At 51.0% G+C, this 27482-nt stretch overlaps 8 protein-coding genes and 1 non-coding gene across 9 annotated transcripts; 4 read left to right on the top strand and 5 right to left on the bottom strand.

The window, feature by feature from the left end:
- Window positions 1–8459: 8459 nt before the first annotated feature.
- PSV08DRAFT_408758 (RAI1 like PD-XK nuclease-domain-containing protein) lies at window positions 8460–10264 on the bottom strand (the record flags this gene model as incomplete). The annotated part of the gene is made up of 3 exons (XM_014220924.2): window positions 8460–9464; window positions 9572–9859; window positions 10187–10264. The coding sequence occupies 3 exons, from the start codon at window positions 10262–10264 to the stop codon at window positions 8601–8603; spliced, it is 1230 nt and encodes a 409-aa protein (XP_014076399.2). The 3' UTR covers window positions 8460–8600.
- Window positions 10265–10293: 29 nt separating this feature from the next.
- Window positions 10294–10842, top strand: PSV08DRAFT_360965 (uncharacterized protein). Its single transcript, XM_014220923.2, has 2 exons — window positions 10294–10610; window positions 10662–10842. Exons 1-2 carry the CDS (start codon window positions 10331–10333, stop codon window positions 10829–10831), a joined length of 450 nt encoding a protein of 149 aa, XP_014076398.2. The 5' UTR covers window positions 10294–10330; the 3' UTR covers window positions 10832–10842.
- Window positions 10843–11847: 1005 nt separating this feature from the next.
- Window positions 11848–13963, top strand: PSV08DRAFT_349954 (RNA recognition motif 2-domain-containing protein; the record flags this gene model as incomplete). Its single annotated transcript, XM_014220922.1, has 4 exons — window positions 11848–12213; window positions 12269–12715; window positions 12767–13048; window positions 13100–13963. The coding sequence occupies 4 exons, from the start codon at window positions 11848–11850 to the stop codon at window positions 13961–13963; spliced, it is 1959 nt and encodes a 652-aa protein (XP_014076397.1).
- A 388-nt stretch (window positions 13964–14351) lies between these two features.
- Window positions 14352–15071, bottom strand: PSV08DRAFT_360964 (uncharacterized protein). The gene has a single exon (XM_014220921.2). The coding sequence runs from the start codon at window positions 15058–15060 to the stop codon at window positions 14524–14526; it is 537 nt and encodes a 178-aa protein (XP_014076396.1). The 5' UTR covers window positions 15061–15071; the 3' UTR covers window positions 14352–14523.
- A 2100-nt stretch (window positions 15072–17171) lies between these two features.
- Window positions 17172–17884, top strand: PSV08DRAFT_387951 (uncharacterized protein; the record flags this gene model as incomplete). Its single annotated transcript, XM_014220920.1, has 2 exons — window positions 17172–17536; window positions 17638–17884. The coding sequence occupies 2 exons, from the start codon at window positions 17172–17174 to the stop codon at window positions 17882–17884; spliced, it is 612 nt and encodes a 203-aa protein (XP_014076395.1).
- PSV08DRAFT_199481 (exocyst complex subunit Sec15-like-domain-containing protein) lies at window positions 17638–20662 on the bottom strand. Its single transcript, XM_014220919.2, has 4 exons — window positions 20467–20662; window positions 19424–20413; window positions 19240–19371; window positions 17638–19190 (listed from the first exon to the last, which is right to left on the bottom strand). Exons 1-4 carry the CDS (start codon window positions 20515–20517, stop codon window positions 18048–18050), a joined length of 2316 nt encoding a protein of 771 aa, XP_014076394.1. The 5' UTR covers window positions 20518–20662; the 3' UTR covers window positions 17638–18047.
- Window positions 20663–21222: 560 nt separating this feature from the next.
- PSV08DRAFT_285575 (Saccharopine dehydrogenase) lies at window positions 21223–22958 on the top strand. The gene is made up of 5 exons (XM_014220918.2): window positions 21223–21273; window positions 21324–21372; window positions 21426–21455; window positions 21504–21621; window positions 21672–22958. Exons 1-5 carry the CDS (start codon window positions 21258–21260, stop codon window positions 22863–22865), a joined length of 1407 nt encoding a protein of 468 aa, XP_014076393.1. The 5' UTR covers window positions 21223–21257; the 3' UTR covers window positions 22866–22958.
- On the bottom strand, window positions 22959–24343 carry PSV08DRAFT_199473 (uncharacterized protein). The gene is made up of 3 exons (XM_014220917.2): window positions 24208–24343; window positions 23782–24152; window positions 22959–23662 (listed from the first exon to the last, which is right to left on the bottom strand). Exons 1-3 carry the CDS (start codon window positions 24249–24251, stop codon window positions 23100–23102), a joined length of 978 nt encoding a protein of 325 aa, XP_014076392.1. The 5' UTR covers window positions 24252–24343; the 3' UTR covers window positions 22959–23099.
- A 797-nt stretch (window positions 24344–25140) lies between these two features.
- PSV08DRAFT_t15 lies at window positions 25141–25281 on the bottom strand. The gene has a single exon. It is a non-coding gene; the product is annotated as a tRNA-Gly (tRNA).
- Between the last annotated feature and the right edge of the window lie 2201 nt (window positions 25282–27482).

Genomic DNA, 27482 nt, shown 5'->3' with positions numbered 1-27482 from the left:
CTTCTCTACTACCACTACCACCACTACCCTCACTACCCTCTCTGCATGCAATCTCCAGTTCGTCGCCAAAGACGCGCGCCAAATGCAACACGCGCCCGCCCTCGTGCGACACGGCTGCAAGCCAGGATCAACGCTGCTCTTACAAGCTCTTAACAGAAGCAATTATACCCTTTTGGCGATATAATACATACTGCTCTATACACCAGCCGTGAACATGCTCGACTTACCCGCACGTTCACTTTCCATCGTTGATCACACAGTCCGCCCGCGACTCTTGGGGCGCGAACAGACGGGGACGGGGGCCACTCTGTTCCCCTTAGCTACTCCTTGCATCGTTCGTGTTTCAACATGTCACATCGCACTTTGCCGCCACTCAGAAGCCCCATCGACTCCATTCTCTAGCCCCTCCTTCCACAACCCATCCACCCCGAGACCCTCCACGACGCCTATCACGCTGCCTTTTCGCTGCCATGACCAGATGTTCTGCTACCGTCTCGCTTGCCCCGGATTGCTACTGACAGAAGGCTCGCAATCTGACTTTGACTTGCCCCCCAAACCCACACTCGGCTGCGATCAGCATCTGAACTTCTCAACTGCCAACCCACCCACCCCCGTACACGCTAACAAGACAGCAGTAGTATTAGTTGGCTTGTCACGCGCCATACCCCATTCGGTCGCACCCATGGTACTCTACCTACGTACACATGCTGCTATGACGCTACTATGCAACATGTTGCACAACTTTGGCCCGACTACTCCATGCCAACACGCTCGCCCGTCCGCACGCACACAGACACACCGCGTTCTCACAGTCGCCCTCCATCTCTGTCCAGCTGTCAATCTACACTCCTGCAGCGCAATTGCTTCACCGCTGCTCAAGACTAAGCCCCTACCCTCCACCCCAAGAGTCTGGTACATGCAACTGCGCTTGTGCCTCTCCATGCCTAGCGTCAGCTTCCCCCTTTATGCTCGTATTCGCTCCATCTTCCCTCCAACATTCACAAAATCGGCTCATGTCGTCGTGCTACCACTCTCGGTTGAGCCTTTTTCCGTTGCCAGTCTTACCGAGCAGTCATCCCCGGGCCTGTTCTATTGAATGATAGCGCGCGCTGCTTGGCGCCACACGCGCCTTGATTCGTCCGTACCAGATCCCCCCCCTTGCGTTGAAACCAATCTTTGTAAATCGGCACTCTCCTTTGGACCAAGCACATGATGGGTCATGATCGACATTGGCCGTAAAAGGTCCCTGGACGATCACGGAGATCCGGCTCCTACCACGCATCATTTTCTCCTAGGCTTACACTAACCCACCCTCACACATTGAATACGCTGAGTACCTCGCCAGGGCTCACAGAAACTCGTTCTCTTGGTCCGGCCCCATCTCGGCCACTCTCTCATTCGTTCGTCGTCCGTAGAGGATCCGGCCCGCCCACCTGTAGTTCACAACCCAAGTGCGGGATCCGCGTCTAGAGTCCTACCCACCTCCAGATAACCTGCACTTTCCAATTCTCCAGAGTTTCGATTTCACCACAAATACGGCCCCCCTTGGGGCTATTTTCGCCCTGCGTAAAGGAAATGTCAACCTCCCCTGCCCGTCAAACTTTGGATATTAGTAGGGTGACGGAAGCGGCGAGACACGTCTTCTAGAAAGTCATTGCAACCTCTTTTGGCGCTTCTTCTCTTCACGCCATCATTGCCAACTGCGATGGTTTCAACCTCCCGACGTTATCCTGCCTTACGCCGTTGACCCTGATGGCCCCGTTTCCTGTCTAGAGTTAGGCCAATTCTCGGTTCGAATCCGAATATTCACGGAAAACCTTTTTCGCTCCGCCAACGGCGCCGCAGCGTCCTTCGCTCCCGGACCCAGGCACGCACAGTCTGCAAGTCCCTGAACTCTATTTCCCACCTGCCATGGACGCGTTCATGGACCTTACTGTCCGTCTAGTGCCCCCCAATAGATTGTCTAGAAACGCCATGGATTCTCCAGCAAACCGCCACCGTGCATCCGTAAATATCTCGTCGATCCGGACCAACGCCCGTGGCTTGCCCACCTCCATTGCGAAGTAGATTAGTTTCGCGACACCAACAAGCAAGAGATACTGCATCCGCAAACCTTATGACTCGTGCAGACGACTAGCAAAAGACCCTTTGCGGGGCCTCCGACTCCACCATGATATCCCCAAACAATCTGTCACCTTGGTCAGCTTGTAACAATCAGCCTACTTTGCCCACTTCTGCACACTCAACAGTTTCACTAGCCGGCTCTCGTAGAATGTCTTGCTCGGCCTCCCGCCCTCCGCTGACCCTTACGTATGACATGCGTCGGTATCAACTCCGCAATCTTTAATCGCTCCTACTTCCTCAAAATCTCTCCATGACAGGCAATGGGAGCGAGCTGCCACCAGGTTGCGCCAGCTGTGTTTCAGGTCACCCAAACCCTAGCCATTGCGCGCATTCCGAAGACCTGTCATATCTCTCTCTCTCTCTCTCTCTCTCTCTCTCTCTTTCTCTCTTTCTCATTCTCTTTTTCTCAACTCTGCTTCTTGGCCTTTGAGATTGAGCTTGGTGCGCAATGTCGTACGGAATGACGTGCGCTAGACATGGCCGTGGTGCAAACCTTGCTTCCCATAGTATGCAGGATTTGCGACTCCAATAGAAGCCGTCGGAGCTTCCTCGTCAACGTGGCAATCTCCAAAAGTAGACCTGTCTACCAAATTCGCATACAGAGTACAGATTGCACAATGGGCCAGGTACGGATCACTGTACTCCATGTGCCATACATAGGACATGTGACCGTGTCGGCATATTTACTCTTTTGGCCGCATCGCTTCGGGCATTACTGCATCGCCTGTTCGTCCAAAAGTGCGTAACACATGCATAGAATAGACCGAATTCTGTCGAGCGGAATCCGTCACACCGAGCCCGCTTGTCCCAGACGCTCGTCCATGTTGCAATCGGCAAGCACCAATCTCGTTTCAGAGAGCGAAATCTCTCCGTATCTGCAAGTTGCTGCATTCATGTGTCTAGAAGCTCATGCCATAGGGCTGTCGGTAAAAGAATCCGACACAATCACACATGGACGGAACTGCCCGTTCCAGGGTTCAACTTTACATACATACAGCCAGTTTCATGGAGATCACCCACGGATAGACTCTTGGGCCCAGTCTCTCGCTCAAAGGTGGCAATTCACGTCCCTGTTTCTCTGGTCGTAATCGTCGCTCGCCACGTGGTTTTAACATTTCGCAAGCTTCTAGTCGAGACCATGATATGCTACAAAGTAAATGACGATCGATCGTGCTCGGTCTCTGATCCCTTCCCCCACTAGCTTCTGGGCGGCAAAGTCTATTGTGCTGACAGGATGGAAACGGAGGGCAGGCCGTAGCCGCTTCACGTCCCACACCGAGCAGCATGTCAGAGAGGACGTGCGTACGGGCAGTAGTGCTGCAAGCCCGTTGCACATATTGAACGGAAAGGACCACCCTGCCACCCTCTTGGGCGCAGCGTCTGCGAGTGTGCTCACCTGCATTCCCGTCGTGTTGGCACGCCATGCCGACTTTTTTTTGGAGTTTTCATTACCAGATGCTTTCGCTCCTTGATACACTTGGACACGGCTTGGTGATGCTGGTTTATCTAAACTTTGGCCCCCGTCATGTATGTGAAGTGCATGACCCGACAGTGTTACGGTGCGGACCGTTGCTCACGACAGATGACCCGAAGAGCGGTAAATGGTCAGACTCTGGCAAATACGAGGGCTACGGTTGTCGATATGACTGGGGAAGGAGATGGATGGGGGAACGGGTTTTAGGTGTCGGAACACCAGATTGAGACTCCTGATCACGATGATGGTCATAAGATTGTGCTGGTGACGAAGACGGTTATGATGATGCCATACTAACGGTGCCATATCACCGACGCCATGCCAATACTGCCAATACCAACGATGCAAATGCAAATACTAGCAACAATTACAGTTGACAAATAATAGTACCCACAATCACCTCATACGCTCTACCTACCGCCGTTTCACTCATCGCCGATGAACATTTCGGCCTGTATTCCGGGGCTAAAGCTGTGCATGTTTCGAAACTCTGCTTGTCCCAGCCTGTAGGGTCCCAGAAGTTTGTTTCCTTATTCTCCGTTCTAAGCAGTTCGGCTCATTTGGTAGTTTTCTTTTCCCTTCTCCCATCTCTTTTCCAGATAGATGAACAGTTCATATAAGTGCATGTCATCTTGTCTCCACTGTAATCACTTTTGCAACGGTGAAAGTGGATGATCAAACAAGACCCTGAGTCCCGGAGTGACGGCAAGGAAACGGAGTGGTTGTGGTGTGATCTTTGGATGCATTATTTTGTGCTTGGTGACTTGTGTAGCTATCCCATATTCCATATTCTACATTTTTTTCCTTTTCATCAAGACTGCCCATTTGTGAAGCCTACTGAAAAAAAAACCACACTCCTATCATTATCAAACTCATCACCAACCCACGTCCGCATAAAACAACCACCAAAGCTCCCACGAACGCCCCCCCCCCCCCCCCCCCCCCCCCCCACCTAACAAGCCCAGACCTGCCATCTGACCGCATAACCCACGCACCCCTTCCATCTATCCTTCCATACATACGAACCCGACACAGCACGACCCAGCCACCCCTCACCACACCCTGGGCATAACTTCGTCTGACTCCTCCCCTCCCTGATCCCAAAAAACACGGGGCGCGGAGGAAAGAGAGAACGACTCTGTGTAAACGGTATCTCCCGTATCACTACATAGCAGGGGGGAGGGGGAGGGCACGAGCGCAAAACAAGGTCGAGTATCCACACTATGTGCATGCGTATATGTGGATCGCGATGAGAGGGGGAAGGAAGGGAAGGGTGGCTTAGGGCTGACGTGAAGGAGGAGAAGAGAAGGGGGGTTGTGTTTTATGTTCGAGTTTTATAATGCATATGTATAGAATACTTTCTGTTCCGATCTTCTTGACTTGAGTGAATCGTCGATCTTGTATCTCACGTTTGCGGTTTGGTGAATGTCAAAACTTGGTTATTTTTTTTCTCTTTTTCGGGCTTTTATTGATCATGGCGGGGGGGGGGGGGGACTTTTGGGTACGGAGAGAAAAGCGGGGGAGTGAAATGAATGTAGTGTTGTACTAATTCTTTTTTTTTTTCGAAAACACTGCTCAAGTTTCTCAGAGGTTCGAGTAAATATTAAACCCATCTAAACAAACAAACAAAAAATTATTCACGAGACAAAACCACACATACACTCACTTCGCACACAAACCGTCCTCCCTCCATCCTCCACTATACCCCTTTCTCACCAAAAAAAAAGGATCATCGCAGCCTTCTATATCCAACCACACACACACCCACGACCCAGTACTTCTTAATCCATCCCCCCACCCCTCTCACAAAGCCCCCGCCACAACCTCACCTCAACTCACCTACAACCTACGCAGTGCAGGGTAAACGATAAAGGAAAAAAAACCCCCCCAAGTGGGTCCCCCCTCAAACCCTCACCAAAAAAAGTATCAATTCACGGCAGTTAGATACACACTTCTCTTTTTCCCTCCCGAACCGATATACGCCTTTTGCACATACACACACACACACATACACGCACTCATACGCCTCCCCCCTCCAAAAAAACACCCCTGTAGCCGTTTGAAACGGACAAGCAGGCCCGGAGTGGTTCCGGGGTTTGGGAGAGGTATGTGGGTGTGTCGGGCGGTAGCGAAGTGGGGGAGGGGTTGGTGTTTTTAGTTGCATGTGAGCGACGAAGAAGCCCGAGCCGAAATCCTTGTTTTCTGTTCTCTTTTGTGTGTGGTTTTTGCGAGGCAAGGGGGATAGGAAGGGAAGGGGTTGCGCTAGGGGAGAGGGTGGTGTCGGATTCATTGGCCCGTTGGGGTGACTAGGAGAGAACGGGTGGCTGGAGATGTCGGGGTGGGGTGTGTGGATTTTGCATGGATGTGTGTTGGGGGGTTTTTTTGGGGCGGGGAGGGGAGGGGAGGATAGGGACTAGGCAGGGGGGGGGAGAGAGGAATGGGATTGGGTGGGTTGGTTTTACTGCTACTGCTGCTACTACTGCGGTGTATGGATAGAGGAGTGGATATATGCAGTGGACATGATAGGGATGGGCTTGCACATGTAGGTGTGAGGTGTACACCGACTTCTCTTGTTCTCTCTGGCTGGCTGATTATTTTTTTCTTTAACCAAGAACAAGAAGGACGATGAGGGGCGGGGGGGGGGGGGGGGGGGGGGGGAGATGCAGGCTCCTAGTTCGATCTGATTCCGAGTCTCTCAACGTAGAACCACTTTCTTACATTCTAGTTTGTGATGAGAAGGAAAATAACAGCTCACTTCTCATACGTTCTGTTGATCTGCCCTACCCGACATGACCCCTTCCCTTCCGCTCCTTCTACCCTTTTCTACCCCGACTTCTCATATCTTTCCTGTTTCGCCGTGGAGACACGCACTCCGCTCTTAACTCGGCCCTTTCAAAAGAGACTACAAGGATCTCTCGCCCATAGCCACCAAAAGGAAATCGCGGGATAACAGGCACCCATTGAACAAACGACTGACAGAAAACAGTCTAGCAAGTAAGCAAGGATACGGGGGAGTTAGGAGGGTGGGGACGTCAGCCGGCTCAGCCTGAAAAAAGTGGGGACAGTGGTTAGGTAAAGTACTAGTGTGTATGGTTGTGGACGTCCCAATGATATTGATTACATTATTCACAAACGGGCAGGGTAGGGAACGGTTAGGGCACAAAGGACGGACGGGAGAAGGGGAAGGGTGAGATGAGATGAGATGAGATGGCAAATTTGACAAGCCAACCGTCAGCCAAAAGAATAACAATATGACATGTGAGATTTGGCTGTCACAGAATATCCTACTATGCGTTTCGCGAGCTGACTTTTTCCACCCACTTTTTTTTCTCACCCTTTGTATCTTCTTGCATTATTTCTATTATCTTTGCCCCGTCATGCCGTGTTGCCAAGAATGATATGGGACAATAATATTTCTGCCTTGGGGGGGAGCTTAGCCTCGCCCTATCGGTAGCAGTCGGTGGTTCTTTTCGGGCCCGTCCAAAGCTGACATAACAATGTACGTGAGTTACGTACGTAGTTACCTCCATACCATAAATCGGTGGCTCCGACACGACATACATACATGGACTATAGAGCATCACGCGTGGACCGGAAGTTCCCCAGGGGGCGGGATTGCCAAACCAGGGGAGGGGGGTGGGGTGAGGCATGCGGCATTGGGCATGGGAAGGGGGGGGAGGGAGGAGGGGGGGAAAGGTGGTCGGGTTGGCGCATGGCATCGTACAGGGATGGTGCTGGAACGCGCGCGTTGTGCTGACTGTGACGGTCGATTTGGAGCGATTTGATTCGCAAATGCGCTGGGGGGGGGGACGTGTTGATATAAAAGCGGCAGATGAAGACTTGTGCGTGTCAAAGAGGCGGATGTGAGTTCGCCTGCTTCGTCAAGTGCTTATCGGTGCTTGGTTCTGTGATTTCTTGTGTCCGTCGGGGCTGTAAGACGGGTCAACGTGGCTGTCAGACGGGCCAACGTGGTTGACGGACGCTAACCGAGACGCAATCGGGAAGGTTTTTGCTTCGTTCTTGCATCTCCCCGGCTTGGGTCACTGTCGGAGAGATGGACTGCATGGGAAGATGGGCCGGCTTACGGCCACGTCAAGTGTTACATCTATATTCTGTTCTTTTAAGCGCGGATTCAACGGTCCTTGGGGAGGGCAAAATGGCGGTGTGAGGGATAGAGGAATCAACAGGAGTGAGGCTGTTCGTCTTGCGTGGCAGAGAGGCGGAGCGACGGATAAAGCTTGGCGATGGGTCTTGCGATCCACGATGTTCGTTGTTCGATAATACTTAGTACTACCTTCGACGTGCTTTGATTAGCATGCGGCTAGTAGAGATCGGGAGAACCGTCCCCGACGACGATCCTCCGTTGTAGGCTAAGTAGGATAAATGTACCGTAAGCTAGGAGAACCCTTGTACATTCTGCATGATAAATTAACGGTATATAATACTTACGGAACGGTATCGGTTGCATCCGAATCAAGCAGGCTTGTCCCGTATCAAGTATAGGGACCGAATATTACAAGCCTTCGCTCGCATATCTACGATCACCCTCCCGTCTTACCCTTGACACGGTGACCTTGGCTGCATCGATCACTAGTTTACATGTATCATACGCGAGCTGACAAAGTCATCCGTACAGATAAGGATACTGTACATTCAACACTGGATATCTGTAACAAATAACTTCAGGTGAACATGCTGATCTCAACAGACAGGAGAGGGTGAAAATGGAACTGTACTTGTTCGTTGCCGACGCTCCTTCGGTTGGTGACATCTTTGCAGAATATTCGAAATATGATATGATTTCACTGCACAAGTACACAAAAGACGTTGTTGAAAATGCATCCATTTCACAAGTGATTTGAGCGCCACAAATGATTTCAGATTCAAGTGACGTCTTTTCTGAAAATTGTTCGTTCGTGAAGTAGCAAAGGAGTCTCTTATTTGCTATTGTGCGCGACGGGACGGAAGCAAGTCCCACAATACATCAAGATGCGACGACACTCTAGTTTGTGCTCTTGTTCTCTCCATCAGCCTCTCTACCTCCCGTTCTCACACTCTCTTGCTTTGCCTTCCAGTTCTTGAATTCCTCACTAACAATTTTGCCTGTGCCATCTCCCACTCTCCTCACCTCAACAATACCACTCTTTTTCCGCAGCCGAATACTGTACACGCCGTCGTCTCGCATCACGCCTTTCAGCCAGGCCAGAAACTCAGTTGCGAAGTTAATACACACGTTTCCATCCCAGCATCCCGTGCCTCTACGCACCATACCAGGTATCTCGTGGGTGTTGAAAGTCTGCAAGCTCCTCAGTATGCCATTTTTGCTTCGGAACCCAACGGTAATCCTGGAAACGCCGAGGAGAAACGACTGGGCCCAGAACTTGAGAAGTTTGCGTTCGAACTTGAGGACATCTCGGTGTTGCTGGAGGTGCGGGGGAGGTAGTTCCTCGCTTGTCTTGAGCTCAACCCATTGGATGGGCTGCTCCGGATCACTAGGCTTGGGGGCAAGAAGTCCATCGACTTCGCCGCCTAGAACAAGATTGTGGGGCCCAAATGACGTGTGTACGATGGAACAATGCTGGGCATGGTTGGACACGACACCCCGTTGATGTTTTTCAATTTCCTCGCGGGATGTCTCGGATGGCAGGGTGGGTATCAAGGTCAGCTTCTCAAACTTGTACCCCCAGTATGTCATCATTTCTCGCGACTGCTGGTTGGCATGCTGGTGCCGAGGCGGTGGCCGATCGGCTTCTGCTGCGCGTTCAGCAGCTCGTGAGGGAAAGTCTTCCTCGATGTAGATTGTCCCATCATGTAGCGTGGCAAACATTCCAAACTCAGCAAAGTTGTCAAAAGGCGCTGTCATGATCTGATATCTGTCAGAAGTGTCTTTAGGTCGTCTCTCCAGCGGTAGTAAGGTGGGATAACTGGGCCCGCTTACCTTGCCCGTTTTTATATCGGCCTGTATCAACATACCTTGGTCATCATGCCTCGCCAGGTCATGAAATCTGCCTTTGGTTGTCCTTTGCCGGTCTTGTCGTCCATAAGCGCCCTAAGCAAGCTATCCAAATGCGGGTCTTCCTTGTCTTCGTAATGTTTGAACGTGTCAAATCCTTCTTTGAGATCTACTCCCATGGGCGGGTGGACATAGTAGTTGATTCCTGACTCATCCGCCTGATAAACATGGTCGTCGTCGTAGGAGAAGTGGGCTATTTCACGGGGCCGCTTGATGGTTGCTGACGCGCCGCGGAAGCGATTGAGGGGCTGTATAGGAAATGTGTGAACTGGCATGTCTGTTTTCGGGGTATTCCTTTCAATAGCTGATGCTTGTGAGGGTTCTGCTTCGACAGAGGCCGATGCTGTTGCTGCTGCTGCTGCTGCTTGTGGAGGTGCGCGAGTTCTGGGTCGCTTCCGTGGCGGTGACCTGTCTGGTGAATCCTCGATAGGAGTAGGCGGTCTCTCCGGAAGGCTAGAAGATTTTTCAACGGGAGTTTGTTCAGCCATTGCGTTGTCGTGTCTGTACAGGCATGTTTGATGGCTGGCAGACTACGCCGCGGAAGTGCATTCCCCCACAAACCGCGGCTCTCGTACCTGACTAGCTACGGCGCACCATCCAAACCATGTTGTGCCATGCGCCGACGTCAACAACAACAACAACATCACATACATTACAACCTATAGCCCTCTTACAGTCGCCAACACCGCCTCTCCTATGTTGTGCAAAAGTGCGCAAAAATGGATAACCGTGCTATAAGACTCAACCCTAACACTCGGCGCAACCTCTTCGCCGCCCACACGACCCAGCAACAACCACCCACCTCACGACGCCAGAACCAAAACGCCCCTTCGGTCCGCCCAGACAGCCGCGAGATTCAACAAGACATTTTCACGCAACCCGTTGAAGATGAAATGGTCGAGAGGGATGCACAGGGAGACTACATCATCCATGCACCAACACCTGTGTACAAGAACATGGGCACGGCTAGCATTGGGCCAGAGGGAGATGAAGAGGGCGGTAGGTCTTGACAGCATCTGGGCATAGACGAGGAAACTGAATTTTTTATAGAAAATGAGAATGAGTTGATTGAAATGTACGGCAAGCCGAATGTGCACTGGGCTGCAGCAGGGATTGAAGATGAGATCAGGATTGCGCTGAAGAGTAGCTTAAGGAAAAAGGTGGCGAGCTTGGAGGACGACAGGTGGATGTTCCAAGCAGAGAGCGAGAGCAAGAAATGAAGTTTGTTTGGGCAACATGTACATGGCGCTGCGAGGAGTTTGGCATTATGATACCCTTGGCACGGTGTTTTGGATCATGGACGACATTGATATTAGCCGGATCAGTTGTGAGCTTTTGGAAGTGCTGGATCAAGACAGAAGTAATACATTTTTCAGGCTTGCTCTATGCTTGAAGGGTTGCTTACTCGTTCATGCTCAAGTCCTCCTACTTGCAAGCGTTCGCCTCGAGGGCTCTCTGCACACAAGGACCCCCATATTGAGTTCACGATATGCCTCCTGATCCTTCTCACAAGAGTCTGACCATCCTCCAAGATCCTTTAGGCCCGCAAGGCGTCTCGTCAATTCATCTCCCCTCGAGTCTCCCACCCCTCACCTTCCACAGACTGGGACTCTGTGCACGCTCCTGCCGTCCTTGCCACTCATGCCTCACCGGGCGGGCGGTCAGACACGATACAAGGCGCTAGAAGGTGGCAAGTGGGGCGCCACGATAGGTGAACATGTGGTTGAGGCATGTAACTCCAGACTCGGCACGCGTCTTACAACTGTGGCGCAAACCCATTTCCTTCAAAACCAGGCCCGCATGCCCGATTGATATCGCAGATCCCTATAACTGCTTTCTTACGATATGGTCCATGCTATGGCCAGACAGCCGCTGGGCTGTGGCGGTGCAGTGTCTCACTGTGTCAACCCTGCCAAGACGCTCGCCTTTACCTTGAATCACTTCACGGCTGGCCTCTCAGACGTCCGACTCACATTCTCCCATCGACGGTGAACGTCTTCAGTGAAAAGAAAACTGCTACTTCCTGCCTACTGCGTCACCTGACTGCTGGAGCTTCGGCGCCTGCTCCTAGGATATAAACGCTCCCTCCCTCTCTCGCTCCTTCCTCCTTTGCCTCTTCTACTCCACTGTCAATTTTCTGCCTCTCGCTTGAGCTTTGTTAACTGCAAAGTCTTGCCTTTACCACATCTCTTCAATTTGTACAATATTTTGTACATTTTCTTCCACTTCCACCATCATGTCTCATAACTCTCCTCAATCTTCAACGGCCCATGGCCCTTCGTCGAGCCCTTATGCCGGCACCGATCCCACTCTCTATTCACCTGACATGGACCGCAAGACCCACCTCGGCCATCGTCGTCAGATTACCGCCATTGCTGCTGGTAAATTGCCGGTCAAAGATGCCAAGGACAAGCCCACCATAATAAAGGCTGACCTCCCTCTTCCCGCCATCTCGGCTGACGGTGCCTTCACAAACGAGCTGTCCGAAGACGACAATGGATATGTTTCCCGATACCAATTCATCTCTCGGCTTCCTGATGGTACTCATGCTGGACTCGACTCGGAGCACGAACTTTTCAGCGTTCAGCACCAGATGAAGCTTGTGACTAGCTCTCCTCCCCGTTGCCATACTTGAGCCTAATTAACATCCGCTTTAGTACGCTTGTTTCCTCAATGCTGTCCCCTACTACTCACGCGGTGTCTTCATCCGCTACGATGATCTTCGCGACGCTGCCGAGGGCAAGGACATCCTTGAGCAGCATGAGTTCACTGTCGACTATGTCACACCTTATGACTTCGCCAAAGCCAAGGCACAGGACACCGCCAGCCTCAAGGAGTTTGAGGGCCAGATCAAGCTCGGCATCGTCATCGATCCCAATCCGGACCAAGCTGTTTGGGAGTTCTCGTCCGAGGACCTGACTGAAGTCTCCAACTTCCTCAAGATTACCGCCCAGGCTTTTGGCGAAGTTCGCAACATCACTCATGTCGACTCTCTCCAAGACAAGATGGTGATTGTGTATCGCATCGAGTTCTTCTCCATTGATGCTGCTGTTCGAGCTGTCCAGTCGCTACGCATGGATCCGGTCTGGGGAATCAACCGCCACGTGAGTTTCCTCTCTCTTCCAACTTCGGCGCGCCCTGCTAATGTCTTACAGAAGTCATTCCAGTGGTGCACTTCCGATCCTGCTCTCTGGTCGGATGAGCATGTCGCGACCTCACCGAATCGCCCCAAGCCTCGCCTCGATGCCCATGGTCGCATCTACGGTTACCGCTTCGCCCCCAACCACCAGATTCCCGATCAGTATTCCGACCGTCGTTCCAGCTACCACAACCATCCTCACGATCAACACAACCGCGTTCGCCGTGAGCGCATTCTTGATGGCAGCGACGTTCGCACTACCGTCATGCTTCGCAACATCCCCAACAAGCTCGATTGGGTACGTGGCTTGTTGCATAACCAATTGAACCGAAACTGACTACTTCAACAGATGACCCTCAAGAACATCCTCGATGACGTCTGCTTTGGCACTTACGACTTCATGTACCTTCGTATTGACTTCAAGTCTGGCTGCAATGTTGGCTACGCCTTCATCAACTTCACGGATGCCAACGGCATGCTCTCGCTCATCGACCGCATCGAGCGTCGGCTCTGGCCCGGCTTCAACTCTGACAAGACTGCTGAAGTTTCCTACGCCACCATCCAAGGCCGCGAAGCACTGGTCCAGAAGTTCCGCAATTCTTCTGTCATGCAAGAGACTCCTTACTGTCGCCCTCGTCTGATCTTCACCCTCGCCGACGCTGAGATGATGGGCCAGCTGCGCACTGCTGGCACCGAGCAGGCTTTCCCCCGTCCTGACAACCTTTCCAAGCTTCAGCGTTCTATGGATAGCGCTCGTAGCATTGGCCTCTACCCTCCCAATGGATACTCCACACTCACTGAGCACCGCAACCGCTCCAGCGCCTACGACCGTGGAGGTCCTCGCGACATGATGCAGGCTGCTATGCACTTTGCTCATCAGCGAGTCGCTCCTGTTCAGTTTGCCGGCCTGAGCGAGGCCAAGAAGCAGGACATCGAGACTTGGTACCTGTGCACTTATGGAGGCGGCCACTGTGGTCGCATCCCCTTTGACTGCATCCCGATGACCCATGTCACCCAGTACTTCAACGAGAACCCTGCTCCTACGCCAGTTCCAGGTATCATCGGTGCCCCGGCTAGCAGCCCTTTCTCCAACAGCGTCGCTTCCGGCATTCCTGACGGCACCCCGACTCGCCCTTCCGGTATGGCTCGTGGTCCGATCCGCCCCTTCTCAGCTCGTGGCTATGCGGATGCCAACACCAACCCTTTCTTGTAAGCATCGACATGACCGGTGCTTGTTTTCGCGTCTATGGACAATGTTGCAACATCTATCGCATTTCGCATGAGTGCAGCAAGCGCCCGATTCGTTTGTTTGTTCCAATCTGTTTAAAGATGTTTGTCGAACAGGGCTTGATAATAGCTTCCTGGGAGTGGTACTGGACACACTGCCGAGTTTATGTCTTCCAGAATGATGTCGTACGATCTGGATTAATGATGTGGATGATTGTGGATTGATGTGGTCTCTGACCTGATGATGAATGATGTCACTGGGGCTGGTGAAAGCACAGTGCTATAGTAGAGATAGCTTAATGTCTTAGGTAATATGAGCGGTTACTGCCATGACTGTGTCTTGTTGGTGAAGTGTTGCGATTTGCTAGTTGGTCTGGTGACATGTCAATTTGCTGATTTCTTTGCATCTACAGTACAAGGTCGTCTGGCTCTCGGGGTAAGAGCAATGTGTATACTCATTCTAAGAGAGTAAATAAGAGACCTGCTTGTTCATAGCTCCCCCGCACTCTCCCCGTTCATTCAGAATCATTACATGCTACTATCTAATCATGGCTTAACCTTGATAAATTCCCACACCACCCCTTCGGACAACTTATCCCCATTCCTCCCCAACTTCCTCAGCCCAGCCTCCGGATCAACCACCACCGGCCGCAGCGTCCACCAATCCAGCATCTGCATGACATAACCGCCTTTTGGCACGGGCGTCACAGTGAATTGGCGCCACCCACTCCCCAGCTCCGCCGTACACTTGAGCCTCCCATTGCCATCATGACACAGAAACCTGTTCGAGCTACAGTTCCGCCACCCAAGCCAGCCCTGCGTCTCGACGCACTCCCAGTAGATGGACCCGTGGGTTGTGTCGCGCGCGGCGAGCACAACAGACCCGTTGACCAGCGTCAGCACGCTGTCGTCGTCACATGATGTGGCGCGCAGAATGTAGGTGCAGCCGTGACGCGGGATTTGGGCTGGGACTGCTTCTTCTCTTTCTGGGTAGTAGTAGTCGGAAAGAGTGCCAGGGAGGGTGTGTTCCGATGCTGTGGTCGTCGGGGTGTACATGGTGTGGCTGTCTGTTGTGTCAGACATGTATGATGGCGAGTCTGGGCGGTGGTTGTTGGGTTCATGCGGTGATGTCATACGTAACTTTTTATTTTGTGTTTTTGTCGGATGCTGAAATGGGTTTGGGGTCTATGCGTATGTAGGTATGGTGTGTAAGTACTGTATGGAGTTTATTTTCTATTCTCCCCTGTGTTTGTGAACGGCGGTATCTCGCCGACGGTGTATGTTTTCTTGACTACGGATTAGGTTTGCGAGTAGTAGGCAGCAGCAACACAGTCCCCGGCTTAGTTGTTTGTTTCGTTTGCGGCCCGTCTCGGCGTCGGTGCTGGCGCTATGGATGTATGTCTGCGGGGTAAGGTGCGTTTGTTCGTGTTAGAGCGTGGGCTCGGTCGCTTTGCGTTTCTTGGGTTTGGGCGCCATGATTGCTGGGGGGTTTGCGATCAACACTTGCTTGGCGAGAGTGCTGCAAGTGAGCACCGATAAACGTCGCGACGTAAGTACATGCAACTGCACGGCCGAGCTTGGATGCGGTGTTATGCTGCGTCAGGGTACAAACTCTATGTATGCCTCTGCGTATGGACGTCTGTTGAATTCCTAAATTGGATGCCCGCATGCTCTATTCAGAAAGTGGGCTTTTAGGTTTTTGGACCCTGACTGAGTGACCGAAACAGATAAGTATGCGTTATGCAGCAGCGATGATCAGAACGCGTGAGATCTCGCCATCTTATTATCTTTCTTGGTAGCCAGCACAGACTACTTCCCCAAACGCAAAAGGAGGCGAAGATCAAGATTCGATTCCCGTCAGTCATAGGGCGCCGCGATCGTGACCGTGTTATTGTCCAGGAGATCTGTCAACGGGTGCTTGCTTCCTGAAAAAATAGCAATCTCGAACGTGGGGACTTGCAACAAGTGAGATAATAGGGGGGGGGGGGGCGCTACTAGGGCCACTGTTGTCCCCTGATCTTCACCAAAGCAAACCTCACTAAGCGACAAGGAAACCCCTGATGCAACTTACACAGAGACTTGGGATTCGGAAAGTTTGGATGACATTACTCTACGTTCTCGTTTCTGCAGGTGAGAAACGGAGGATTGCGATGTTTCCTCGGTGTCGGATTGTCTGTGCAACAATCAACCGCTACACAATCCTGCAAGTAGCTTCTCACATGGACGCTCGAATCCCTGGAACTGTCACACAAGAATACGATGTCGATAGCTATGCCACTTGGCCCAAGTCTATTTGTGGCTATCGAGAATGAGGAATGGGACATGTACAAGGAGGACGTGGGTAGCACCCATGCTCACGTGGCCCGGCCCTTGTTCACCGCCCAGCGGCCAAATTGCCAATTTACGAAGTATACAGAGACCCTGATCCAAAGTAACTCGAGCACGATTTTATTTTCCATCTATGCCCCAAGGCTGCGCTTCTATGCAGCTTCATATATTTGGAGACGTACATGTGCAACCTCTGTATTGAGCCTAGAGCGGGGGGGTTCCCCATAGTACGTCATTGGACACCGCAAGCAGTACTAGTAGTATAGGAAACCAAACGCGCGCAGTTGCCCAGTCCCAGTCCCCACGGGCGCGCTCAAAACGAGGAAGGGTAACCAAGCAGCATAGGCCGCCCCCTTCACCAGCGCGTCGTTTTCGCAGAAAGCAAATTACCGCCTTTCGGTTATTTTAAAATTCCACCATTGACTCTCTCTGCAATGGAAGCAGGTAAAAGGCCTGCTATATCGATGCAGAGTTTTTCCTTTATTTTTTTTCCAACCATAGTACAAAAAGTCATTTGCATGGTCTCAACTGAGGCTGCTAGGTAGCCACCATCACCAGCAACCACCGGATACAGAATCAGCTGCAGAGACGGAGTCACCTTGATCATCCGCTGTTTTTGCCCTTTTGCGCAAATTTCCCGCGTTGCTCAATCTGCGGGTACTACTACGACCTTTTGGCCAACGTCGCCTCGGCGAGATACATCTGGGACATTACATACCACGCACCACCAAAACCCACCTGGGCCTGCGATTCAAAAAGCCAACTTATCCCTCACCACACCTCGAAGCAAAAAAAAAACCCCCACCTCCCTCCCAGGCAAACCAGCAGATCTCGGGAGACCAACCAACCCGCCAAAGAAGAAAAAAATGGCCATCGCAAAACCCTCCACAACCCTTCCCCACCGCCAACAATCCAACCACCTCACAGTCCCCACTACCACCTCCTCTTCCTCAGTGCCCAGCATATCCGCCTCCCCCCTCTTCAGCGCAAGCACACACGACATAGCCATGCTACACGACATCCACAGTCTCCTCAACAAACTCTTCATCCGCAACCGGAACCAGCACCGCCGCAGCACCTGGTGGAAAGCCCTCCACGGCTTCCGGAAGCAGATGGCGCTGCTGCTGGGCGAGCTTGAAGCCAAGGAGCTCCGCGAGTACGAGAGACGGCAGAGAGTAGAGGCCAGACTGAGGTTTTGGGATGAGAGGGGGGAGGTGCATGCGTGGTATTAGTATGTTTTTTTTCCCTCAATTTCGCCATGTTTGCTTGCGTTGCCACAATCGCTTGCTATTAAGATTGTAAGGGTACTGATGCTAACGTTTTGTGTAATAGTCAGTTCAGTCAGCTTGTAGCTGTGGGTCCTTTCTCCATGCTCGGCCTCGTCATGATGGCGTCTGTCGCACGCGTATGCCGCATCACGGGTATCACGTCCGTTTACGAGCAGATTGCCTCTGCAGAGGTCAAGGGCGTGCTGGATGCGAGTGATGGGTTGGGCATGGCAGGTCAATTTGAGAGTGTGCTGGGTGGCGGGGACGAGTGCGATGAGGGTGTTGTTATTGCGAGAGAGGATGAAGACTAGATTCGACGCGGGAAGTTTGTTCGTCTTGATGCGGCGGTGGGCAATATGAAGTGATACCAAGTAGCCCTGGCCTAGCTACATACTCTCGATTAAGCGTTTGTAATTATTGGATTTTAGATACTATGCAACAACGTGGACACGACTAGCGATAACTCATCACCGCCTATCTAATACCAAACCTCGATCCCAGAGTGCCGAATCGATCCTTGCCCTCCACCTTTGGACTCTGCGCTGCAACTTGCGCACCCTCTTGCACCTTCTCGAGCAGGATAGCGCCCTTCATCTGGTCCACCTTGCTGTACTTTTTATTCCTCTGCGCAATGTCGAAGAACTCTTCGGAATTGTCCGTGCCCATGAGTGCCACCGTTTGCGTCAGTTCGTCCAAGTTTTCCATGAGAATCGGATTGTTCAGCGAACTGACGAATTGCGATAGGAAAGCTGTGTCGGCGGCGAGGGTAGCGACTGCGGCAGGAGAAATGCGCTTGATGTGTTGCGCAAGAGGCAGATCGAGGATGGCGGTTGACGCGTGCGATAGCGCGTCAAAGTAGATGAACTCTTTGATGTCCATGGGAAGGGCGAGAAGAACCGATGACATGATGTTGGAGAGATACCTAGTCAACTCTAGCATGTATGTCGAAGGCTCCGTCTGTGGTTTCGTGGCCATCCAGTCGTATTCCGCTGTCTCAATCAAGTCGTCAATCTTGCTGTTGACGAGCTCAAAGACGCGGTTCGATGCCGTGTTCTTGGCTTTCGCGAAGCGCTCTGTGGCAGTGAGGACGATAGGACCTGTTGCAGAAGGCGAGGAGCGGGCTTCAAACAGCAGATCCTGAAGCTCTACACATGCGTTTTCAAAGTGCTCCAGGTTGGTGAGAATTTGTACAATCTGGCCAGGATACTGGCTGCTTAGGCGTTCGACAAGACTTCCGCACACTTTCTCGCAGAGCAGCTCGTCAAGGCTGGTACGGAGGGTCTCATCAATGACACTGCTCTTTTGGAAATAGTCGTCACTGAAGAGGTAGATCTGATTCAGGAAGTTCCTAATGTCAATGCAGCATAGAGGGTACATTTGTGAAAATGGCAATACACATGGGAATGTGAGTTGTTCGCTGTTGGCCGGGGGGCTGTACCAAGACACGGAGACGACCTTATCGTACTCTTCGCGCGAATTGATAGGCATGGGCATGTAATCGTCGGTGTGTACGATCTCTAAGAAATCGTCGCTGAACCGTTGCTTGAGGAGAGCAGAGTACTTGGAGAAGAGGGTGAGAAGTAGGTCGTTCATTGCAGAAACTGAATATCCCCATTTCTTAAGGTCAAGTTAGTTTGGCTCGAACACGGTAGTTAAGAATACGAACCTCCATTGTGAGCATGAAAAGTGCAATGCGGCCTTTGATCTTGAGTAGCAGCTCATCGTTGTCGACCGTGTGAAGCTCTCCTGTGATGAGTTTGATTGCACTTTGACACATTGAATCCCACAACTCGTCAACCTATTCCGCATTAGCCGCAACCAGAAAGAACAAGTTTGAAAAATCCACTTACGTCGGCTTGTGATCGAAGATTGGTTGTTATTGTCATGGTTGCTTTCTCAATAATGGCGTACCCCGCAATACTCTCGAGCAGACTACTCAGGTCGCTGCATTCTTCATCAAGCAGGTCAAGCTTATTGGGTATGATCAGGTCTTTCTGCGTTCGTCGATCCGAAGCATACTCGGCTCTGAACTGTTCGCTCTTACCCAGCGTCTCGTTAATATGCATGGCTTCAAACAACCGTGAGAAGTCGGTCTCATTGCCTGCCTCTTCGTTGTTCAAAACATCAAATTCATCCGTCTCGTCAGCGACAAGTTCAATGGCCGAGTTCAGCTTGAACTTTGAGAAGCGCGGATCCGTCTCAGCACGCCATTGGTTGCGCTTCCTTCGCTGCTCAGTATAGAAAAACGATACCTCGCCCAGGAACTGTGCAGACTCGCGGATGCGGTACAGCCATGTACTCAGATCGCTCTTGACTGCTTCTCTGATTTGCTCCTGGGTTTGGGGAATCGACTTCTCAATCAAATTCGCAATCTTAAATCGACTGATTTCCTTCAGATGAATTGTCTGAAGCTCGTCTAGTGCCCTTAGAGCCGCATAGTAGTTCTTCTCTTTCAACAGATCCTGGACCTGATTGGCAATTCGGAGAACGTTCAAGCACGCGTTGAGCGCTTGGCTAGCTTCATTGATGTTTTGACGCACCCCTCTGGAGTCAACTAGCGCTTTCTTGTGCTCTGCCAGCTTCTCGATACTCTCTTGGATGGACTCGTTGAGCTGTAGGATTTCACCACTCATTTGCACGGTCTGGTCCCGTATCCTGAGCAGTGAGTCGACAGAGCTCACAAAGTCTTGATGGTTTGCGTTACATATTCGCTCAATCTCATGCTCGCGATCATTTGCATATCGATCGAACGTGACTTGCAGTTGGTTTGAGTAACGGGGGTCCTTCATTATGGGGATCAGCTGATCAATATAGTCCGAGCCCACGGATGACTGGGATATCTGATATGGTTAGCACGGCGATGGCGACTGCAGTGCACATGGTCAGTTTTTACTTGTTTGATCGCTGTCCACAAGTCATCATCAGGGTCAATAGCTGATGGCATCGTGATGGCAGTCTAGAGGAGTTTGGCAGTTCGTGTCGAGTATGACTATTAAGCAGTTATAAACTGAGACTTTGCTTAAGAAAGTATCTTCAGCCTCGTTATAAAGTTGTTGTATGTTGTTCGTATGTCGTCGTCAGGTGCCTACGGGCTTGAAACGCGTACCTGGCAAGTCGGCGATGCGCCTGATGCCGCACCAATTCAAATGCGGTCTAGTGCGCTTGGCGGCATATGGGCCCACTTTCCCCATGAAGGACGGACAATGCTCGAGAATGCCCAACCACAGTGGGATGATTGCACGACATATGACAGAAATGATGAAACTATTTTTGTTACATACGGAGAGCTTCTGAAGGATACCATATAGTATGCAGCTAGCATGTCAGAATTTCTTACTGGAGCAATGAGAAATCGTGGGTGATTGATAATAGTTATCATTTGTTGGGAATATGGTAGATTTCGATCAATCAGACGAGAGCAAGAAGAGAGAGAGTTAACTCAGGAACCCCCTATTATTATCTATTATCGAGTGTATTCAACTGACATTTTGGCTTCGGAGCAGCACTCGGGTTGCCACTAACAATCATCCCCAGTTCTACGCGCTATGGGTGCCCCACTTTCTGGAGCGATGACGGAGTAACCCCGCCGATTTCTCAGTACTCCGATCCGGAGTCAACCAGGGAGATATAACTTTGCCCAAACTTTTTTCCTCTTGCTTGGCAACTTCTCACAAATCATACACAATGGAGGCAATTACCAGTAGGTGCTAAATTCCAGTGCCATTGATAGTACGCTAATCGCTTTTGCAGACAAACTTCAGAACGTCATGGGCACTGCCGCTGGGCCATACAGCGGAAAGTATGTTGCAGGAAGACAGTGCTTGTAGTGGGAAATGGTTAACAACTCTGCAGGACTGCCCTTTTGCTCGGTGCCGGTTTTGTGTAAGTTAAGAAAAAACCACTGACAACTGCATCAACTAACACAAGCAGAACACGACCAACCGTCGATGTCCTCGCAAAGTCTGGCGTCAAGGTCACAGTCGCATGCCGTACCTTGGAAAAGGCCCAGGGCCTAGCTAAGGGCATTCCCAACACCAACGCCATTAGCGTATGACACTCAATTCTCGCACTGTTGACTCAGCTGCTAACACTTACTAGCTTGACGTAAACAATGCCGATGCGCTCGACGCCGAAGTCGCCAAGGTTGACGTTGTCATCTCCCTCATTCCCTACACATTCCACGCCACCGTTATCAAGTCGGCGATCCGCAAGAAGAAGAACGTCGTCACAACATCCTATGTCTCTCCCGCCATGATGGAGCTTGACGCCGAGGCAAAGGAGGCCGGTATCACGGTTATGAATGAGATTGGTGTAGACCCCGGTGTCGACCATCTTTCGGCTGTCCTTACCATCGATGAGGTTCACAAGGCTGGTGGCAAGATCCTCTCCTTCAAGTCATACTGCGGTGGTCTTCCCGCTCCAGAGGCCTCAGACAACCCTCTCGGTTACAAGTTCTCCTGGAGCTCCAGGGGTGTACTGCTCGCGCTGAGAAACCAGGCAGCTTTCTACCAAGATGGCGAGGTCAAGTCAATCGAGGGTCCAGAGCTCATGGCTGAGGCCAAGCCATACTTCATCTACCCCGGTTACGCTTTCGTCGCATACCCCAACCGTGACTCCACACCGTACAAGGAGCGCTACAACATCCCAGAGGCACAAACCATCATCCGTGGTACACTGCGATACCAGGGTTTCCCAGAGTACATCAAGTGCCTGGTAGATATTGGTTTCCTGTCAGAAGACCCCAAGGATTTCCTCAAGGAGGGTGAGAAGAGCACCTGGCGCGACGCCACGGCCAAGATTGTTGGCGCCACCAGCAGCAAGGACGAAGACATCATCTGGGCTATTTCTTCCCGAACAAAGTTCGCCAGCACAGAAGAGAAGGACCGCATCATCTCTGGTCTCCGCTGGATCGGCATCATCTCAGATGAGGAAATCATTCCTCGCGGCAACCCTCTGGACACTCTGTGTGCTACTCTGGAGAAGAAGATGCAGTACGAGGAGGGCGAGCGCGACATGGTCATGCTCCAGCACAGGTTCGAAATCGAGAACAAGGACGGCAGCAAGGCAGTCCGCACCTGCACGCTAGTAGACTATGGTGACCCTAAGGGCTACTCAGCCATGGCCAAGTTGGTCGGTGTGCCATGCGCGGTAGCCGTCCAGCAGGTACTTGACGGTACGCTCAGCGAGAAGGGTATTCTAGCACCTATGAGCACCGAGATTTGCAAGCCGCTGATGAAGACACTGGAGGACCAGTATGGTGTGTACTTCAAGGAGAAGACCATCCCTATGTAAAGGGTGAGATGGTTGTAGTCAGGGAGGGGTTTGAGTGGACTGTTGTGCCGACATGACCAGGTAGACATTAACACAAAATACAATCACTTGAACAAATAAATAACCCCCATGAATTACTCTTCTGAGCTTTGCTGCCTTTTTTTTTCTTGGGTATACGTTGGTATCTTTGCCGCCGTGGCATCGTCATCTATTGTGTTTATTTAATCTCTTCTCCTTCCTCCTTCATACCCTCGCTCAATCCAATCCTGCAGTTGGTGGTGCCCTTCCTCCAACCGCCTTCTTTGCTCCTCCACTTCCGCCTCCCATGCCGCCTCCAAACATGCTCCCAAGCATATCGAACATGGGGTTGCCCTGTCGAGGGATCTTGATTCCAAAGTACATTTCACCAATCTGATCCAGCGCCTCACCCCAATTCACGTCTTTCAAATCGCCCGCATAATGGCTCTTGAGCTGACGCCACAAACTGGGGTCTCCTCTTTCCACACTTAGGAGCAGTAGTCCGAGGAAGTTTAACAGCGGCAGCGAGGGATATACGCGGAACTCTGAGGACTTTGTGGAGACGGCTTGTGTGGGTGGGTTTGGTGTCTTTTCGACGGCAGAGGTGAAGAGGAGGAAGAATTTGTTGGCGGCTCGTAGGTTGCCGGTGAGGAGGTAGGGCAGGACGCCGCGGGCGCAGTAGAGGGGCGCTGTGTGCGGTGCGTCTGATGTGTACCAGTTGTAGTGTAGGGAAGCGAGGGTTGCGGCGCTGTCTTGGGTGCCGAGCAAGAGGTGGCGTTCTGCCTCGTAGGGTTCGAGTTCTGTAGATCGCAAGTTAGCATTAGCTTTGGATATCTCCCTCGCTGAAATTATCTTTTATAGTTTCTTCCTCCTCATCCTCGCAATGCAGCAGCCTGGCATCTCTGACTGAAAGACTCACCCTCAGCATACAGACCCCCCGCAACATGATGTAACTCCGGGTCGCCCGCAGGAAAGTCTCCAAACCGCGAACTCCACACTATCATCTCGCCCACAAACTTCTTCTTGGTAGGCTCATCCTTGGGGAACGCTCGCAGAAGCGTTAGCAGCCGCCCTTTGCTTTCGGCGTCTACTTTGATCTCCCCCTTGTTGTACACGTCGAGTAGGAAGATGCAGAGGTCGCCGCCGGAGCCGCCCTGGCCGGCTTGTAGTAGCGATTGCGCGCCTTGGAAGAGGATCGAGGTTGCGTTGGTCCAGTCGCTGGCTTTTGTGTAACGTGAGGCGATTACGCGGAGTTGTTGGTGGGCTTCGTAGTACTGGCCCTCGGCGATTCTATGGTGGGGTCAGCTTGACAGCGTCATTCAGGGGTGTTTCGCGAGGCATTCACTTTTCTCTTTGTCGCGCGAGCGTCTTTTCGATTTTGGAGGCCATGTTTGGCAGAGTAAGGGGGGTGTGAGTGGTTGGGATGAGGACAAGTTTGGGGAGCGGACGTTGGCTGTTTGAGCTGTTAGTTGAGTTGGCTCACAAGCAATGACGCAGCGCTACGGGCGGTTGCTGGACCCCACATCTGCCTCGACTTGAGCTCGATTGCCAACGCGCTTGTTCTACACAACACCTACTACTATATCTCTTTCAATTGTTACAGCTCAATCCTCTGTCCAAAACGCAAATTTAGCACTAATATGGTGAAAACCTCCATAGATAGGTTTTCGCTTTTCGTCCAGACAAACTCCAGAAAGAATCGGAACATATGGGGGGCCGGTTGACTTATGATGGTACTATACTCTTATTCGTGGTCGAGATTCCTCGAGAGCTTTGCAGGGCATAACTGTATGGCCGACGGCTCGTTGGCAAGAACTTGCAAACAACTGGTGTCGCTTGGTTTAATGCGTCTCATCTTCAGTCACCTTGTCACCATAATGCCCAGTATATCAGGAAGCCATTGCCCGTGCCTATCGCATTGATTATCATCTGCTTAGACACTACCACAGACACGCAACGACTTTCGTTTCTTTTGTACTAGCTGCCCTTAGTATACACAATCTCTGGTCCACATATGCCCAAGTACCTGGGCTAACCTAAAAACATCCAAGCGGGTGCACCTAAGGCAGAAATTTGCAAAAAGCTTTTTGTTTCTTCGTGCAGGCTTTGGATTTATCTCTTTTCCATCTCAATTTAGCTCAATGCTGACCTTCGTGTTCTGTTCTTATTGTACCACCATTACCGGCAAAAAGATAAATGGTCAACTTCCGCACTGAAAGACGGGACGAATATCCACCATCTGGACTTCAGCGCAAAAATATTGATGTCTGATATTGCATGCAATGACCGGGACTCGAACCTTGGCTTGGTGTTAATAAGCGAACGAGTTATGAGATGATTTGGAAGTGCTTACCCGGAGCCCAGGCAAGCTCTATTATGAGTATGGGAAGCCTGGATTTTACCCTTAAACCATCATTGCTTTCGTTCTGGCGAAGAATTAGAAAGTTCTCAAAATTTCTAAATTATAAACTTTGTGAACGAGTTCAACCTCGAAATAACGATAGTGAATTGGCAACAAGGTTCAAAGGCGTGTATGCCCAGCTTTCAATCGAGAACGGTCGAGAGCGGGGTTATCGTATGACGAGAGCGGGGCTGATGTGTGCATTTGGCTAGTAATCTCTAAGTGCGATTACATTGGAAACTACTATGTACAGTCCAACGGCCTAGTACGTACGAAGCAGTAAAAGTGTAAAATTACATTGGCGTATTATAATACCTAATATTGCCTCCTCTAGAAGAAATTGGTTAACAGCAGACGCTTCCACTTAACTATGTATTGTTCTCAAACATTAGGAAAACAATCTACTTCTCAGAATTATGTTAGTCTAAATTATTCTCCATTGGAATAAACGTGGTACGATTGTTTAGTTAAGATTTACACAATAAATTTAAGGTCTCCATTGGTTTGAGCAATAGCTTTAGCGACCACAGCGTCTACAGCAAGAAGAACAAGTAGAGCACCCAACATTCATAGTGTTAGGTAGAAAGAATGCTCAAGTTTACGAAACGAAGAACGACTTTTATTGATGAAATTGACTTTTAAACTTCCCTACACCCCTATCCCCGCCTCACGATTACTGGCCTTCTATCTCCTTCACTACTGCTTAGGAGTTCTACGAGGCGCCAAGGGGTGCTGTAGTAGTACAGGACAATGCTCCCTAGCAGGACAGTTCGCAGCACAAAGTTCGCCGGCAGGGCAGTGGAAAGGGCACTTGACGCCTCCAAGGCAGTCCTCCCCCCAAGAACATTGGTCCTTTGCAGGGCATTCCTGTTATGCATTGCATTGCAGCCCAGCAAGGCACGGTCGAATTGCGGGGCATGCAAACCTGGCTGGACATGCTGGAGCTGCATTTGTGGGTTGCTTGGCGCTACCAGCGGCCTGGAGATGCCTGTGAAACGTCGGATATTGGTTCCTTGCGTGGCCTTCACCACCACAGCTGGATTCAAACTGTTAGTAACAACGAACATAACATGCAGGCAATAGTCAACATACCTCCAACACAGCTTAACATCTTCACGGCGCCTACCACCACCTCTACGTCCTCGTCTTCCGTTGTTATTATTACATTGACGGAAGAAGCTCTTCACACGACATTATTAGCTATATTGTTTAAGAAAACAATACTCAGTTTATAGGGTGTACTTGTTACTTCGCCACCGTTGATGTAGAAATGGAATGCCATATTAGCTGTTAGCAGAAAGAGCAACAGCCAACAGAACAACAGAACGCATTGAACACAGCTCAATTTACACCGGATGAGAGAAACGAGAAGAGGGGTACACTCACAGTTTGGCATCATGTAGGACCTGGAGAAGAAAAGGAGGCGAAACAAGTCACTGGGCAAGTTTTGAGTGACTTGACTTTTTTTTCTATCTGTTTGCTGTAGAGCGTATCATATGAAATATCTCGGAAAAGAATATTGCAGACCACACCCTGACCTTCCGCAATGAGTATCAAGAAAATGACTTCATAGTCAAAGTAAAAGGATTCGAATATAAAGTGTTGGTGAGACCCTGCTTTTCGAACCCCGAAGAATCGATTGGCAATACTACCAAAAATATGCATACCTCTTAATAGTGACATGCCTGTCAGAAACACGTCGATTGGATACGATGACTCAATCAATTACGGTGGCAACGAAGGTAGCAAACCAGCGAACCACGGTTGCGATAATTCAGCCGCATAACACTCTGGGCAAGTTTTGCACTGCGATAGAGCAGTCAGCACCACGTGAGCTAGCGCCATTAAAGCTCGTGACTTCGAGGCCACGGGTGTGTAAACAAAGCAGAATTTTCTTCGGAAAGAGCAGGAGCGGAGCACTCACATATCCGACCTCAAGCAGGTTGACGACAGGGTCACCACATGACACCTACAGAGACCCCCTGACAGGAGAGTGAAGCTGCAATCCTGTTCAAGGGCGTATGAGAACACAATAGATGGGAGAGGGTAATGTGAGGTGGCTCCATAGCAAGAAGTGAGGACATAATTCACAGCACTTGACCAGAGCAGTGGTGACCGGGCAGCATACTGAGCCCGGTTCTAAGTAATCATGTCTAGTATCTTAGGGATAGAGAGTAAATGGTGATATAAGATGGCACATGTAGTATTTCAACTTCGAC

This window comes from Bipolaris maydis (assembly GCF_028858645.1).
Source record: "Bipolaris maydis strain C4 unplaced genomic scaffold PSV08scaffold_5, whole genome shotgun sequence".
In the NCBI taxonomy this organism is placed as follows: domain Eukaryota; kingdom Fungi; phylum Ascomycota; class Dothideomycetes; order Pleosporales; family Pleosporaceae; genus Bipolaris; species Bipolaris maydis.
This window is presented reverse-complemented; position numbering and strand designations above follow the sequence as displayed.

Coding starts and splice junctions, on each gene's coding strand:
- PSV08DRAFT_199481 (XM_014220919.2), bottom strand. CDS start 20,517: ATGCCATCAGCTATTGACCCTGATGATGACTTGTGGACAGCGATCAAA. Junction 20,414..20,466: donor TGTGGACAGCGATCAAACAA/GTAAAAACTGAC, acceptor TAACCATATCAG/ATATCCCAGTCATCCGTGGG. Junction 19,191..19,239: donor TTTTCATGCTCACAATGGAG/GTTCGTATTCTT, acceptor CTTGACCTTAAG/AAATGGGGATATTCAGTTTC.
- PSV08DRAFT_199473 (XM_014220917.2), bottom strand. CDS start 24,251: ATGGCCTCCAAAATCGAAAAGACGCTCGCGCGACAAAGAGAAAA. Junction 24,153..24,207: donor CTCGCGCGACAAAGAGAAAA/GTGAATGCCTCG, acceptor ACCCCACCATAG/AATCGCCGAGGGCCAGTACT. Junction 23,663..23,781: donor GGGGGGTCTGTATGCTGAGG/GTGAGTCTTTCA, acceptor TGCGATCTACAG/AACTCGAACCCTACGAGGCA.
- PSV08DRAFT_285575 (XM_014220918.2), top strand. Junction 21,373..21,425: donor GCTGGGCCATACAGCGGAAA/GTATGTTGCAGG, acceptor ACAACTCTGCAG/GACTGCCCTTTTGCTCGGTG. Junction 21,456..21,503: donor TTGCTCGGTGCCGGTTTTGT/GTAAGTTAAGAA, acceptor TAACACAAGCAG/AACACGACCAACCGTCGATG.
- PSV08DRAFT_360964 (XM_014220921.2), bottom strand. CDS start 15,060: ATGTCTGACACAACAGACAGCCACACCATGTACACCCCGACGACCACA.
- PSV08DRAFT_360965 (XM_014220923.2), top strand. CDS start 10,331: ATGGATAACCGTGCTATAAGACTCAACCCTAACACTCGGCGCAACCTC. Junction 10,611..10,661: donor AGAGGGAGATGAAGAGGGCG/GTAGGTCTTGAC, acceptor AATTTTTTATAG/AAAATGAGAATGAGTTGATT.